This window comes from Ursus arctos, unplaced genomic scaffold, assembly GCF_023065955.2.
Source record: "Ursus arctos isolate Adak ecotype North America unplaced genomic scaffold, UrsArc2.0 scaffold_33, whole genome shotgun sequence".
NCBI lineage: Eukaryota > Metazoa > Chordata > Mammalia > Carnivora > Ursidae > Ursus > Ursus arctos.
The window spans coordinates 899844-916211 of NW_026623019.1; the positions used below are offsets into that span (position 1 = coordinate 899844).

A 16368-nucleotide genomic window follows, 5' to 3' on the forward strand; every position below is an offset into this window, starting at 1 on the left:
GAAACCCATTTTTGCTGGTAAAATAACTGACAGTTTTATTTTTAAGGTTAACAGAATACATGTAGACAACTCAACAAAATCTGGAAAAAAGTATGTGAGGAAAATGAAAAGTTCAGCAGAGAAACAGAAATCACGAGCCAAATATTGGAGCCGAAGAATACAATGAATGACATGAAAAACTGCAACATTCAGCGTGAACGTCAGACTTGATCAAACGGAAGAAAGAATTTGTGAACATTAAACAGGTCATTTGAAATTACATAGTCATAGGAGAAAAAGGAAAAAACAATGAAAAAAGTGAAGAAAGCCTACGTGAATTATGGGGCACCATAAGCAACTAATATTTGCATCGTGGGAGTCCCAGAAGAAGAGTGAAAGAAAGGGCAGAAAGCTTATTTAAGAAATTCCCAAATCTAGGAAGAGATATGTACATCCAGGCACATGAATCTCACAGAACCCCAAACAGATTCAACCCAAAGAAGATTTCACCCAGACACATTAAACTATCAAAAATCAAGACAGAGATAATTTTGAAAGCAGCAAGACATAGAGAAGAAAAACCCACTTCATTTCAAACAAGTGAATACCCACAAGGCTTTCAGCAGACTTCACAGCAGAAACCTTGTAGGCCAGGAAAGGATGGAAGGATATATTTGAAGTGCTGAAAGTAAAAACTGACAGCTAAGAATACTGGTAAAGCTGTCATTCAGGAATGAAGGAGAAATAAAGACTTTCTCAGACAAGAGCTGAGGGAGTTCAGCACCATTATACCTGCCTTACAAGAAATGCTAAAGAGAGTTCTTCAAGCTGAAGTGAAAGGATGCTAATTAGTAACATGAAAACACATGGATGTATAAAACTTACTGGTAAAAGTAACAGTCATTCAGAATATGATGGTTGTGAATCACTTAAATCTAGTATAAATATTAAAAGACAAAAGTATTAAAAATAACTATAGTTATAATTTAACGGAAACAAAATATAAAAAAGATGTACACTGTGTTATCAAAACATAACGTGTTTGCGGAAGTGTAAGTGTAGTCTCAGTATGCAATGAAGCGATCAGCTTAGAACGGACGGTAATAACTGTAATTGTAACGAAAGGCTCGTAGTTGTCACAACTAGCTCTAATATACAAAATAAAGAGAAAGGAAACCAAGCACGCCACCACAAAAAATCATCAAATCATAAAGGAAGACAGTAAGAGAGGAAGAATAAAGGAACTATAAAACAGCCAGAAAACAATAAGATGGCAATAGTAAGTCCTTACTTATCAATAATTACTGTATATGTAAATGGATTAAGTTCACCAATCAAAACACATAGACAGTATAGACTTAAATACCTCACTTTCAACAATGGATAGATCAGACAGAAAGTCAGTAAGGAAATACTGACTGGGATGCCATTTTAGAATAAACGGACCTAACAGGCATGTACAGAATACCCCCTTCCCTTCCAACAGTAGCGGACTTTCACATTCTTCTTAACAAACATGGAAAATTCTCCAGGATAGATCATTCATTAGATCCTGAAACTGGTCTTAACAAATTTAAAAGGATTGAAATCACATTGTTGTCTTTTTTGACTATATGGTATGAAGCTAGAAATCAGTGACAGGAGGGAAGCAGAAAAATGCACAAATACATGGAAACTAAACAACATACTTCTGAATAACCAGTGGGTCAAAGAAGAAATCAAAAGGGAAATAATAAAATACCTTGAGACAAATGAAAATACCAAAACTTATGATATGTGGCAAAAGCAGTTTTAAGAGGAAAGTTTATAGCAATAAAAGTCTACATTAAGAAACAAGAAACAACCTAACTTCACGCCTCTAAGAACTAGAAAAAGAAAAGCAAACTAAGCCCAAAGTTAGCAGAAGGAAGGAAACACAAAGATAAGTGCAGAAATAAATGGGCCAGAAAAACAATACAAATTATAAATGAAGAGCAAGCTTTTTTGAAAAGGTAAACAAAATTGACATGCTTTTAGCTAGACTAAGAAAAAAGGACTCAAAATCAGAACTGAAAGAGGAGATGTGACAACCGTAGTAATAAAAGAATCATGAGAAACTACCATGTACAGTTAGGCTAACATATTGTATAACCTAGGAAGAATGGATACATTTCTAGACTCACACAGCCTATGAAGATTGAATCATGAAAAAGTAGAAAATCTGAATAGATCTATAAGGAGATTAAATCAGTAATCAGAAATCTCCCAACAAATAAAAGTCCAGACCACTGGTGAATTCTTCCAACCATTTTTAAAAGATCTTATTTATCTATTTCGAGAGAAGGGAGAGCACAATTTGGAAGGGGAGAGAGAGAGAGAATCTGAAGCAGCCTCCGCACTGAGTGCAGGGAGCCCAAAACAGGGCTTGATTCCACGACCCTGAGACCACAGCTGAGCTGAAATCAAGAGTCAGACTCCTGGGGCGCCTGGGTGGCTCAGTCGGTTAAGCATCTGCCTTTGGCTTAGGTCATGATCCCAGGGTCTAGGGATTGAGCCCCACATTGGGCTCCCTGCTCAGTGGGGAGTCTGCTTGCCACCCCCCCCCCCCGCCCCCGGCTCATGCTTTCTCACTCTCTCAAATAAAAAAAAATCTTCAGAAAAATCAGAGTCAGATGCATGTACGGTCAACTAATCTATGACAAGGGTGCCGAGTACACACAATGGAGAAAAGGATGGTCTTTCAATAAATAGTTCTGGGAAACCTGGATATCTACATGTAGAAAAATGAAATTGGACCCTCATCTTACACCACTTACAGAAATCAACTCAAAATGGATTAAAGACCTGGTATCATAAAACTACTAGAAGAAAACGGGAAAGAACTCGACAATGAATATGACACTAAAAACACAAGCAACAAAAGCAAAAATTAGAACTGGGATTACATCAAACTAAAAAGCTTTTGCACAGCAAAAGAAATAAAGTGAGAAGGCATCCTATAGAATAAGAAAATATTTGCAAATCATATCTGATAAGGGGCTAATATCCAAAGTACGTAAGGACCTCACACAACTCAATAGCAAAAACAAATCAAAGACCCCTCAAATAATCCAATTTAAAATAGGTAAAGAATCTGAATAGATACACTTCCAAGGAAGTCATGTAAATTGCCAACAGATACATGAAAAGGTGCTTAGCATCACTAATCATCAGGGAAATGCAAATCAAAACCATAATGAGATATTGCCTCAAACCTGTCAGGATGGCTATTTTCAAAAGACAGTAGATAACAATTGTTGGCAAGGACGTGGGGAGAAGGGGAGACCTTGTGTACTAGTGGGAATACATACTGGTAAAGTCATTATAGAAAATTGTGTGGAGGTTACTCAGTAAATTAAAAATAGAACTGCCATATGATCCTGCAGTCCCACTTCTGGGTATAGATCTGAAGAAATGAAGTCACTATTTTGAGGAGATATCTGTACCCCCATGTTCCTTGCAACATTATTCACAATAGCCAAGATATGGAAACAAGCTACGTGTTAACACTTGAACGAATAAAGAAAATAAATATATACAGTGGAATACTATTCAGCCATAAAAACGAGGAGATCTTGCCTTTTGTGACAACATGAATGAACATGGAGGTCTTCATGCTAAGTGAAATAAGCCAGAGGGAGAAAGACAAATACTCTATGATGTCGGGGGGGGGGGGAGGGAGTTCCTAGAGCCAGAGAGGGGAATGGTGGCTGCCAGAGGCACAGATTAAAGGAGAAGCATGTGATCATCTCAATAGATGGAAGAAAGCATTTCATAAGATTCAAAGTCAAAGTCTATTAATGCCTTTGAATAATAGGAAGATAGGTTAAAAGTGAATTAGTTTAATTTGACAAAGAATATCTATTTAGAAAGTAACAGAAGTATTTCTAATACTGATGTGTTGAATGCTTTCTTTTTGAAATGGAGAACAACAGAATACCAATTATCACCACTTACTTAACAGTATCCTACTGGAGGTCTTAGTGAAATGTGGGGGTAAGACATCAGGAAGGAAAAGAAGCAGCACGGAGTGAGGTTGAGGAAGAGGAGAAGGGGAAAAAGAAATAATAGAAAAGCAGCAGGATTGAAGAAGCATGCTTCATATGGTAAAATCTGAATTTCTGCAGATGGGACCCAGTGTCGTCGTCTTTTGCTCCTCCAAGTGAGTTCAATCTGCAGGCAAGTTGAAGAGCCAGTTCCCTGTCCCCTTTTTGTAAATATTTTTGGAAGTGTTATGGTAATGGTACAGTAGCTTCATTTTTCATTTGAAGAAAATTCATTCGTCTCAAAACAAGGTTTTCCAAAGTAAATTTTGGCTTGTTTGAGTTGGTACTGATTTAAGGTAGGCTTCCATAATAGATGCTCAGAGCTGAATGATTATTCTGATTTCTCAGTGTAATTCAATATTGGTGTTTCATAAAAGGTGATGTTTCTTTAACATTATTACTTTTTATTAAGCATTTGAACAGAACAATATAATTATATGAAGAAGCCCTTGCTATAAAATTATTGTTTGGGGCCAAATTATAACTTTCCAGGGAATATGTTTGCTAAAACTTTTCCCATTTTGAGGTGGAAATTATTGTATAATAATATTTGTGGTAATAATATATTTTTTTACCTCTGTTTAATGGCACTTGAATAATTATTATTTTAAAAATCTATCAGGATTTGAAAGGAAGAAAATTATTTGTTGACAAAGTGTATGGCACATATGTGGAAATTAAAACTTACAAATTATTAAAATTAAGTGAGATTAGTGAGTTAGCTAATTAAAAGTTATTTTTCTATACCAGCAATAGTTAGAAAATGAAATTTAGAAAAATTCCACTTGGACTAACATAATGATACCAAACATCAAATAGAGATGGACCTCACAAAAAATAAGTCCTATATACTCCAAACCTTTAAACATTGAGAGAAACTTAAAGAGAAATGAATGGAAAGATATATACCATGTTCATGGATTGGAAGACTCAATTTTGTAAACACATTACTTCTCCCCAAGTGGATTTATAGATTCAGTGTGGTCCCAGTTAAAATTGTAACAGTATTCTATGGGCATTGACAAGCTGATTATATAGTATTTGTGAAAACGCAAAGGCCAGGAAAAACCAAGATACTCTGTAGAGGAAGGAAGTGATTCTCTCCCTCTGCCCCTCCCCCTGCTCATGCTCGGTCTCTCTCTCAAAATCTTTAAAACAAAAAGAGTCGGGACAATGGGCTCTCCACAGTGGGAGAATAATCCTTGCTTCTAACCTCATCCTCTAAAACTCATTACAAGCGGATTGTGGATCTCAATGTAAAAGTGACACAGGAGAACATCTTCATAAAAAGTGCTACAGGAAAGACTGGCTAAAAGTTGGTTAAATTTGATCCTACTAAAATTAGTAAGTCCGTTCGCTAAAAGACTACTCGTTGAGCAAAGAGGCGAACTGCAGCGTGAGAGAAGATATTTACGATACGTGTGAGCACCGAAATGTTCTCATGCGGCACACGTATAGAACTCCCGTCAGTCGAAAAGGAAAGAATGACACCTCTACAGAAACACAGGCAAGGGATGTGGGCAGGTGTGGCGTGAAAGCAGGTATCCAGATAAACCCAAGAGGTGCTCGGTTTAATTTGTTCCCAGGGAGACGCAAACAAAAAGCAGAGATCCTTGCGCACCCGTCAGGATGGCTCATAAAACACAAAACCAAGATAAGTCCTGGCGAGGGTGTGGAGAAGGGGGAGCCCTTGTGCGCTGCTGGTGGGAACGCAAACTGGTGCTGCCGCTCCGGAGAACAGGACGTTCCTCAGAAAGTTAAAAAGGTCCTGTCATCCTTCTGGGTACATGTCCGCAGGACGTGAAATCGGTATCTCAGCGCTATCTGCACCCCGCGTTCCGTGCAGCACTGTTCACAACAGCTGAGATATGCAGACAGCCTGTGTTCCACGGTGGACAGCGAGACGTGGCATCTGCTTACAAGGACGTAGTATTTATCTTTGAAAAAGAAAATCCTGCTGAGTGATGTGACCTGATGCTGAGTGAGATCAGTCAGTCACAAAAAGACAAGCCCTGCACAGGGGTGCTGCTGCTGACGAAGGCCCCCAGGAGCCCTGGAACTCTCGGAAGCCGAGTGGAAGGCCGGGGGGCGGGGGTTGCAGTTTAAGGGATAAAGTTCAGTTGTGCAGGACACTTGAGCTGTCGAGACTGGCTGCACGGTGCCAAGCCCGCAGACGCCAGTACCGTACTATGCACTGAACATTCCGCGAAGAGCGCTGGTCTCATGTCGTGTGTTCCCGCCACAGAGAAACAAACAATCACATCAGGTCCTGTCACTCCCCAGGACGGCGTGGGGAAGGCGGGGGCACGGAGGCTGCCCTGGAGGGGCACGGGCACCCTCTCCCGAAGGCTGCAGCCCCGTCTGGGGTGCATGCCCAGCAGACGTGCACGGGCACTCGCATGCGTGTCACGCATGTCCCGGACCGGCAGCAAGCGGTGCACACCAGCACGCCGATGGCTCAAGTCATGGGAGCATCGGCGAGTGAAACTATGCAGACGCGCACGTGAGTGCATCTCCTGGATACGATGGTGAGAGAAGCCAGACAGGCGAGAATAAACATGAGCTCGCTGACACGGTATCAGAATTAGGCAGAACCGAGCTACGGTGTTTAGAGCACATGTTTACACGGCGATGCCGTAAAGAAAACCAGATGTGGGGCTTTGTGACCTGCTCAGGGATGGGAGTCCAGGGGCACGGGGTCCTGGCGCTCTCCCTCCCCGCTTGATCTTTGTAAGCTTTTCATTTTTGTTTTACGGAGCTTTAAGTAAAGTAGGTTCAAAGGACAATCAGTTCAGGAAACAGGACATCCTGCGTCCTCTGGACGTTCCCAGGCTCGGGGAGGTCCTGGGCGGGAGGCCGCTGAGCAGTGTTCTGTCGCCTGGTTCCCGGGGTTCCTCCCCGAGGATCCCTTCCCAGCCCCTAGCAGGACGCTGGTGTTGCGTGCTTCTGACCTGGTCGACGCCTGTTTGTGGGAAGTTCTAGCTCACCCTGGGGCAGGGGAGTGTGCGGGCCTCACTGTGTAGACACTTTGCTTTTTTAAGTTGGTTTGATGACGCCCGTGGGATGGGCCAGTGGAAGGAGAGCAGAGCCGTGTTTCGTGCAGCTCCCCTAGCAGGTGGGGGCTCGCACAGGGGGCTTACGCCTGACAGCTAAGTGCTGAGGGAAGGGGGTGGGCGTGCCTGTGCGCTGAGGGGACAGTGCCAGGACGGAGGTGTGCAGAGGAGCCAGGCTGCTGCAGGACCTTGGATGGCGTCTCAGGCGGGGACCAGCCCGTGTGCGAAGTTGGTGCATCGGAGAAGGACGGAAGGCCAGTGTGCGGGGCCTCCAGGTCCCGGAAGGCTTCTTTCTGGCCAGAGACGCGCCGGGTAAATACGACCGCAGAAGGCTGGTACAGAGGTGTTTCTCCTGTTTCTTCTAGATACAGCACCCCGTAAAGACCAGCTGTCCTTAAAGGAAAACTCCGGCTTCCCAGCCAGTCTGCAGCCTCTGAGCCAAGCAGGCCCCAGGGACACCCCTGGTGGTGCCCCAGCCCTGTTGGTGCCACCCTCCCCTCCTGTGACTGCTCTGCCCCAGGACATGGCTGCACCTGCTGCCAGCCCCAAGCCAGAGCCAGCCGTGGGGGCTGCTGTGCAGACGGGGGGCCCGGGGACCTCTCAGGGGATGGCCAGTGAGCGCGAGACCCCCCAGCCACTGGCAGAGACTCAAGATGGCCAGCTTGCGGCACAGCCTCTGGGTGCGGGCGGAGGGCCTTGTGCCCCACCTCTGGAGGCCCCCCGTTACCCCACAGGCTTGGGAGAGCCCGCCTCAGCCAGGGAGGCCACTGCCCAGGGCGAGCCCTTGCGGGCTCCGGCACCTGCACCCGGTGCCCCCAGTGGAACCCCTCAGCCTGCCCTGGGCCAGCCCCTACCCCCGCTCCCCCCTGCAGTAGGAGCCATCAGCTTGGCCACCCCCCAGCTCCCCAGCCCCCCACTGGGGCCCACCGTGCCCCCCCAGCCGCCCTCAGCCTTGGAGTCAGATGGGGAAGGGCCACCCCCCAGGGTGGGCTTTGTGGACAGCACCATCAAGAGCCTGGATGAGAAGCTCCGAACTCTGCTGTACCAGGAGCACATGCCCACCTCCTCAGCCTCAGCTGGGACCCCCGTGGAGGCGGGGGACAGAGACTTGACCCTGGAGCCCCAGCCTGTGGTGAGTCCTGGCCCCACCAGGGTGGTGGGCTCCCTAGGCACGCAGAGCTGCCTCTCTTGGCCCTGTCTCGTTCGCAGAGGCCCACCCCATGTGCGTTGCCAGACTGGCTCATTTGGGGAAGTGGGGCGTGTGTGCAGGGTCGGGAGCTGGCCTGGATGGGCTCTGCTTGGGGCGGCCCGGGGAGGAGACCCACCGGTTAGCTACAGAGGTCAGCAGGCGAGGCTCATGGCTCTTTCTGTTTCTTCCTCCAGCTGGGAAGGTCCGAAGCGGCTCCTGGGCCGGGGGCTGCGCTGGAGCAGGCTGGGTCCTCGCCAATGACAGGTAATGAGCCCCAGGTCAGCCGTCAGAACCCCAGTGCTCACGAGGCGCCACCAGCCTCCCTTGCTCCGGAACATGCTGCACCTCCCCCCTTCAACCCCGTAGCACCTTGGGTGGGGACGCAGACGCAGCAGGAGCCCTCACGAGGTCTTAGTTAAAGCCCACTGTGTTCCCACGACCGTAACGTGCTCATGCCCCAAGGCGAGAAGCTTGTCCGTGGCAATGGGTGAAAGTCTGGGGCGCTGGGTGTCAGGGTGCGACCAGGGCTGCCGTGCTCTCAAAGCGCTCTGGCAGGTGTCCCCTAGCCTCACTGTTCCTTGAGAAGGTTACACGGTGCTGAAGGTCATTTCGGCAGAGTGCAGGGCTGGGGGCTTCCAGCGGCTCCATGGGAACGGCCAGGCTGGGGCCACCGAGTTCCCGAATCGGGGCTTCCGTGAGGGCCCCAGGTGTGGTGCCTGTCTGTGGGAATGGCGGGATCTCAGCCCAAGGGTGCTGGTCTGGTCTTCTAAGGTGTGGGTTTCTTCTTGGCCTGGAATTCCTCGGGAGATCAGCAAGACAGGGGTCCAGCTGACCTTGTAAGAGGCCCCTGGGTGTGTGTACACGCCAGGTGAGGCCCGTTTGCAGAGTGAGGGGGGTGGCCCGCTGGATGTGGTCGGACCCCTGGTGCGGCATTCTTGGGTGTCACCCTGTAGAGGGAGGGGGACAGCGGCAGTGGGGCCAGAAGCTGTAGCGTGTGCTGTTTCCCTGGGAAAACGAGGGTCAGGTGGTAAAGCAGGGACGTGCTGGAAGGTACGAGGAGTGCCTGCTCCACCTTCTGACTTCCGTGCACGAGACACGCACTCTGGGCCCCTCCTGCAGCATCGGGGATGTCCGTGCCGTAGGCTCTCCCAAACCCACTCCTCCCGGAGTGCCGGACTCGTGGGCCAACTCTAAGGAAACAGATTCTAGTTTGAAAAGGTAAACATTTCTGGAGGTCGGAGCTGTCCAGAAAGAGAGGGGGTGTAGTTGACCGTGAACCCCCCGTCCCTGGAGCCGCGCAGACAGGTGGGATGGTCCCCGCTGCAGGGATATAAGGACAGGCGTCAGGCATTGCCTGTGGGGGAGGGGTGTGACACTTGGGTCTGGGTCTCCCCAGGAATCTGCAGGGACAGCCCCCCAAACCCTGCCGGAGGCTGCCACCCCTGCTATGAGCACGTCAGTCTGGCTGCCGGCTGACACACAGCCCCCACCTGCCTGCGGCTTGCTTCTGCCATGTGCGGGCCTCAGCTCAGGCCAGTCTCCCACACACCAGCAACTCCCGCTCTGTCACTCGGCAGTCCTGGGAAAGGGGGTCAGAAATACCACGCCGTGTCTACACTCCGTAGATGGGGAGACAGAGACAGCCCCAGATGACACGGTCCTTCCCCAGACACGGGAGCAGCAGGTCGGGGACTGGCGCTAGTGATGCTGGGTCTCCTGAGACCCTTGCATCATCAGGGATGTCAGGGAGGCCTTCAGGTGCAGAGAGGACAGGTGAGACACGGCGGAGACGCCGGCTGTGTACAGATGACCTGGGGCGCGGGCCGACGCTATTGGGGGTTAGAAGGGACAGGTGGGACAGGTGATGGCCATCAGGTGTGCACCCGAAGTTCTGGAGCAGGGCCTCCGGGACCTGAGTGGTGGCAGCCTGAACCCTCCTTTCCCCGAGTTATTGGAGGTCTCCTAAGAGGAAACAGGGTAGGACATCCTGGAATATTTTTAGTTTTCCTGGTTGCGGAGCACACGCACTGCAGGCCCCCTTCCTTGGGGCGGGGGCAACCTGCCCCCTCACTGATCTGATGCAGCTTGAGGGTGCCTACCCCTGCCCTTGTCCTCCACACCAGCCCGAGTAACGATTTTGACGTTCCTACAGCAGAATCATCCTTGAGCCAAGTGACAGCCTCAGGCTTGCCCACAGCGCCAAGTGCCCCCCAGGTAAGGAGTGTTCTCTGAGATGCCCAGCTGGTCGGTGGGGTTTCCCCTCCGCTGGTGTGTGGTGAGAACTTTCCCTTTCCACACCTTCTCAAGGATGTCCCCACTTCTGCCTTCCCTGCACGTGTGGAGCCCGCAGAGCGCAGCAGTGGGGTCCCCGGGGAATCAGCCCAGCCCACGCAGAGCTGCCTGGGGACACTGACGGAAGACAGCCAGGCCAGCCACCCCCAGATGCAGGGCGCTCAGGCCTCGGAGTCCCCCCAGAAGTGTCTAGGACAGCGGGAAGGCAGCTCGCCAGCCAAAACCGTGGGCCGGTTCTCGGTGGTCAGCACACAGGACGAGTGGACCTTGGGCTCCCCCCACAGCCTGCGGTACTCGGCGCCCCCGGATGTGTACCTGGAGGAGGCCCCCCACAGCCCCGACGTGAAGCTGGCTGTGCGGCGGGCGCAGACGGCCTCGTCCATCGAGGTTGGCGCGGGCGAGCCGGTGTCCAGCGACTCCGGGGACGAGTGTCCACGCAGGAGGCCCCCTGTGCAGAAGCACGCCTCCCTGCCCAGCAGCAGCGGCAGTGTGGCCAGCGACTTGGTGAAGAAGGCCACCGCCTTCCTGCACAGGTCCTCGCGGGCCGGCTCCCCCGGTCCGGAGACGCCCAGCAGGGTGGGCGTGAAGGTGCCCACCATCAGCGTGACCTCCTTCCACTCCCAGTCGTCCTACATCAGCAGCGACAATGACTCGGAGATAGAGGATGCAGACATCAGGAAGGAGCTGCAGAGTCTTCGGGAGAAGTAAGTACTGAGAGCGGCCACTGGGGGCGGCTCAGGGGAGTGACCGCAGCTGAAGCCGGGGGTCCCACCGTGTCCACCTGGGGCTGCCTGTGCTGGGGACAGGGCAGAGGCAGCAGCCCTGCCACCGGTGGGACTGGTCCCTGGTCTCTTGCAGTGGCCCTCAGTGGGCTGGCACTCTCCCCTAGCAAGTGTGACTTGCCCTTCTGTGTTGGGGACACTGCACAGAAGTGCCATCATTCCTTCTGCCTCCCCCCCACCCCACCCATGCCCAGTCCTGCCTCCGTCTCCTCCCAGCTGCTCCAGCCCTGTGCCCCGCTCTCCCTCAGACCTGTCCCAGCCCCTGTGTCAGGACCAGCCCCAGGGCACTTGCCAGGCACTTGTAGCCCCTCCTCCCGGTGCCCTGAGCAGCCAGCAGCCGAGCTCGCGCTCGGAGCAGCCACTGGACTCGGAGGCGATCACGGAGGGGCTTGGTCCAAGGACAGATGTCCTGGTGGGGCGTCAGGGGGTGGAGGGGCTCGTCTGTACACTCTCACTTCCGGGGGTGGTGGTCGCCCTGGGAGCCTGTGGTCCACAGGAACAAGGGGGCGCCAAGGGGGGAGTTGTGGGGGGGCTGGAGAGGGAGGGGCCGGGGGGAACTGCCCTGAGCTCTGAGGGGGCAAGGCCTGGAGGTGGGGGTGGGGTGAGTGCCAGAGTTGCATCAGAGGAAGGGTTTTGGGGAGTCTGAGGAAGGGGAAGTCAGCAATAGTAAGTCCCGGCTCCTGCTCGGTGGAGGGGCATGGATCCCAGCGGAAAGGGGCGAGCATTTAGGAGGGAGCAGGGAGGTTCTATACCTGAACTGGGGGGAGCTGACGGCACCTGACAGAGGTAGCCTTGCTTGCTCAGACCCTGTGGGCACTGGCGGGGGGGCGGCATTTGTGGTTCTTAGAGCCCCAGGAGCCCGGTGCTTTGAGACACCTGCCGCAGCCCCAGGTGCAGGAGCCTCTGAGTGGGGGCCCCCTAGGTCCTCCTGAATCAGATGCTGCAGATGACCCGTCATCCCTCGTCCCCCTCAGCAATTTCACTTTAAAATATCACATCAGAAGCTAATCTCATGCAGTAGGCAGTCTGCTGTTTAGAATCATTCTCCTAAAGTCTGGCAGGCATTGAAGATATAAGAGGTGAAGTCAGAATTTGCTTTGCAGTCCAGCCAGGAGAAACCCCCGTCTCCTAACCAAGCAGCGAGAAGATGGGCCCCGATGTGGCCGAGGGGCTGAGCCCCCTGGCCAGGGCAGCCAGGCCCTTCACACACACCTGAGGGGCTGGCATCGCCCAGGGGTTTGAGGCGGGCGAGTGGGCAGGCGAGCACAGTGGCTGTGGGCTGCGCCAGCGGGTCCCCAGGGGAGGGGCCTTCTCTGGCTTGTTCTAAAAACTTCCCTCGCCCAGTCAGTATTTGTACCTGGCTCTTCATGGCTGCTTCACACCTGTGTGTCCAGGGGGTGGTGGTGCCTGTGTGCGGAGCCCGCCTGGCAGGTAGCTCCCGGAACCACAGGTCCCTGGCCGATGACTTGCTCACGTGGACGTCCCCCACCTGTGCTGCCTCTCCTGTGGTTCTGTCTCAGAGGAAGGGACTCTTCTGTGCCGGAGGGGCTGAGGCAGCCTCTCAGTCCTGGTTGCTCTCTTCACTGGGGTGTGTGTTGTGAGCATAGATGTGAACTTGTCATACCTCAGCCCCCAACCACTGACGTGGCAGCGTCATGAGAACCTGAATCTCCTGAGGCTCTTCCTCGTGCCCTTCAGTGTCATGGGTGTGTGCGTGCAGGAGACCCCCAGCGGGGCCCTCTTGGTTCAGAGGAAGACTGAAAGTCTTCAGTGCGCCTGCTGCCTCCGAGGGGTCCCGGTCCATCTGCCCTGCGGGCCCGGGGGCTGCGCACCCCACCCCCACGCCCTTCCTGCCTGCCGAGGGCTGCCCTGGACAGCCTCTGCGTTGGAAATGACCAGGATGCCCACCGCCCTCCCTCCCCTCCTGCAGGCACCTGAAGGAGATCTCGGAGCTGCAGAGCCAGCAAAAGCAGGAGATCGAGGCCCTGTACCGCCGCCTGGGCAAGCCGCTGCCCCCCAACCTGGGCCTCTTCCACACGGCCCCTCCCGCCGGCCGCAGGAGAAAGAGCAAGAGCAAGCTGAAGGCGGGGAAGCTGCTCAGCCCGTTGGTGCAGCAGCTCAAGGTCGTGGCCTCCAGCACAGGTGTGTGCCCTCCTGGGTGCTGGTGGGGCCGGAGCTGGGCAGGCGGGAGGCCGGCGCCCGCCCCTGGAAGAGCACTTCTCGGATCTCCTTTCACCGGAGCTGGGAAGCCTTTGCAGGTGTGAGGGGCCAGAGTGTCGGCCTACCATAAGGCGGCAGGCGTGCTGGGAGCTCTCAGCCGCCTGTGGGCTGCCCTGTACGAGGGGCGCGGTGGCTCAGGGGTCTCGCCTGCCTCGCTGCAGGGTGCTGCCAGGGGCTGGGGCTGCTCCCTCTGCCCATGTCTCAGGCACCTGTCACCTGCTGAAAGTGGGGAGTAGAGCAGCTGCCTTTCAGGGAGGGGGGGCTGGGGCAGATGTCCGGGCACAGAGGGTGCACGCTCACCCCCGCACCCCGGGCTGTGCCGGGTGGGAAGCCAGTGGTGAGCTGCCCATGAGCCCGCAGGGTACGTATCCGGGAACTGCAAGTTAGATTACCTGAATTCCAGGAGGATTCTCAAGCTAACTGGCAACTGGTTAGAGTGGGCCGGACCGGCACAGGCCCCTGGGCCCAGCTGCGCCTCTCCAGATGTGCCACACTGGCACTCCGTAAGCCTGGCACAGCGGTGGCGACTGAGCTCTCATTTCCTGACACGGGCACTCGGGCAACCAGGCCACATGCCCTTTGCCTGCAGGGACACCGCTTCCCCAAGGTCACCCAGCAATGAGCAGGGAGGACAGATGCACTCCGCGCTGGCCGGTCTGACCCACAGCGCCTCACTGTGCCTGTCACCCCTTCTCCCCCCTCCCCCAGGTCACTTGTCAGACTGCAGCAGAGCCCCTCCTGCTAAGGACCCTGCCCAAGCCGGGGCAGGGCCCACGGCAGCTTCAGACCTGTGTGGGAAGGCAGTTCAGACCCAGCAGCCCTGCTCCGTGCGGGCCTCCCTGTCTGCAGACATCTGCTCCGGCTTAGCCACTGACGGAGGCGGAGCGCACGGCCCAGGTGATTCCCAGCTTGCCCGGCTCCGAGCATGTGCTAGGTGTGCAGGGCCCCGTGGAGTGAGAGGGCGCGAGCGGCGCAGAGGCTGCCCAGGCGTTGGAGGAAAAGCCAGTAGACATAGCCTTTGCGTAAGAGAGTGGGTGGCCCGCCCGTCAGCGAGTCTTGCTGCGTGAGGCTCCGAGGGAGGCGTGCTTTGCTAGAGCCGCCCCGGGGAAGGCGCTGGGGCCACAGGGCCCGTCGGCCGTGTGCTCCGCGCCGGTCCCCAGGCACCGGCCCAGTCCACCCGGCCACCCGCTAAGCACAGGGCCTTCTGTCCGGAGGGACGGCTAGGGGGATGTGAGGGCACAGCTCCCGAGCTGGGGGTTTGCTTGGAGGAGGAATGTTCGTCACCTCTGTCGCGGGCGCAGCGGCCGCGCGAGGAGGTGCTCCATCCCCACCATCTCTGTCCAGAGAAGTCGTGGTGACCGCTGACGGCGCCCGCCCTTGCCCGCCCCGCACGCCCTCCCAGGGTCCGCTTCTCCTGTGCTGCAGCGGTGCCTCCTTTCCATCCGCGGCCAGCGGCTGTGGTCCTCCGGGCTGGGCTAGGTGCAGCCGCGGATGCTAAGTGACGAGGCTGATGTGGCTGGTGGTGTGTCAGGAATCCCAGAGACTGTACTTGATGCCTGTCTCTTTGTTTTCTTCCCTCTATATTCATTTGCAGGCTGGACGGTTTACCACCCAACGTCTGAGAGACTGACCTATAAGTCTAGTAGCAAACCTCGCGCTCGATTCCTCAGTGGACCCGTGTCTGTGTCCATCTGTCTGTATTTGTTCTTTGTATTTTATCACCTCCTGGCCCTTGGTTTCTCCCCGCCCCTCCCTGTCTTCATCACCTTCCATACATTCTGTAGGATGCCTCCCCTACCCACTGCAGCCACCTGTTCAACACCAAGCGCAGAGCCCTGTCCCCACCCGCCCTCCCGGCCCCAGAACGGCCAGCGCATGACTCGGCTCACGCCCGGCGCCAGAAGCATGTGCAGCGGCTCACCCACCCCAGCCTTGGGCACGCGCCCCCCCAGGCCCCCAAAGCGCGCTGCGTTTTTCTCCTCACCCGTTTGTTTAATTTTGTATTTTTTACGTTGGACGTAGTTTTATTTCTGTTGCAATTGTGGTACACACGTCCGCTGTCCCCAGTTCCAGCGACAACAAAAGACAGCCCCGGCCTTCTCTAGACGCATGGTGTGTCTCACACGTGTCTGGATTCTGAAGACATGCATGTAGCGAGCCGAGACAGTCCTAGAAGGTCACTGGAGGTTGTGACTTCTGTGCAAGGGCCGCAGCACTCAGCACCTTACCCCACGCCCGCTCCCTGCATGCGGAAAGGCTGAGAGAAGGTGCTCCAGCTAGGACACCCCGCCCCTCCCTGTGCTCTGGTCACCTGGGGAACGTCTCAGTGTCCTGCAAAGTCCCAGCCTCCGTGCTGGCTCTCCCTCTGGCCCGGCCCTTCCTGGTCTCTAGCTGGAGCACTTTACTTGGTGACCCGCTCTCACCTCACAGCCCTCAGACACGAAGTCAGTCACACAGCTCCTCCGAGCTCTGCTCGACCTAACTTCAGCCCTGGTGGCCCTCAGAGTCCTGGGATGCGCTGCGGCACCCAGGACTCCTGTCCAGGAAGGGCGCACCTGCTCAGGGCGGTCCAAGTTATGTCCTCCTTCAGAACAACTGGAAATGAATCCAAAGCTGTGGGGTTTTCAGGTTTTTGTTTTTTAACACAAAAATTAAGCTCTCAATTGGGTTGGAAATGCTGGTTTGGGGCACGTGGCTTTTTGCTGGTACGATAAAGATACATTGTGTTTGTCAGGACCTGAGGCCATGTCCATGGTGGGCATCCCTCCCCATTAGAGGGACCGGGTCAC

General features: G+C 53.9%; 1 protein-coding gene across 1 annotated transcript in view; it reads left to right on the forward strand.

Moving 5' to 3' along the window:
• WNK2 (WNK lysine deficient protein kinase 2) overlaps positions 1–16368 on the forward strand; it is a 67053-nt gene that overhangs the window by 26256 nt on the left and 24429 nt on the right. The window contains exons 5-11 of the mRNA XM_057305549.1: positions 7425–8228; positions 8480–8549; positions 10438–10499; positions 10593–11281; positions 13290–13501; positions 14288–14476; positions 15174–15272. Coding sequence (XP_057161532.1) covers positions 7425–8228; positions 8480–8549; positions 10438–10499; positions 10593–11281; positions 13290–13501; positions 14288–14476; positions 15174–15272 — 2125 coding nt within the window. The remainder of the gene's footprint in view (positions 1–7424; positions 8229–8479; positions 8550–10437; positions 10500–10592; positions 11282–13289; positions 13502–14287; positions 14477–15173; positions 15273–16368) is intronic.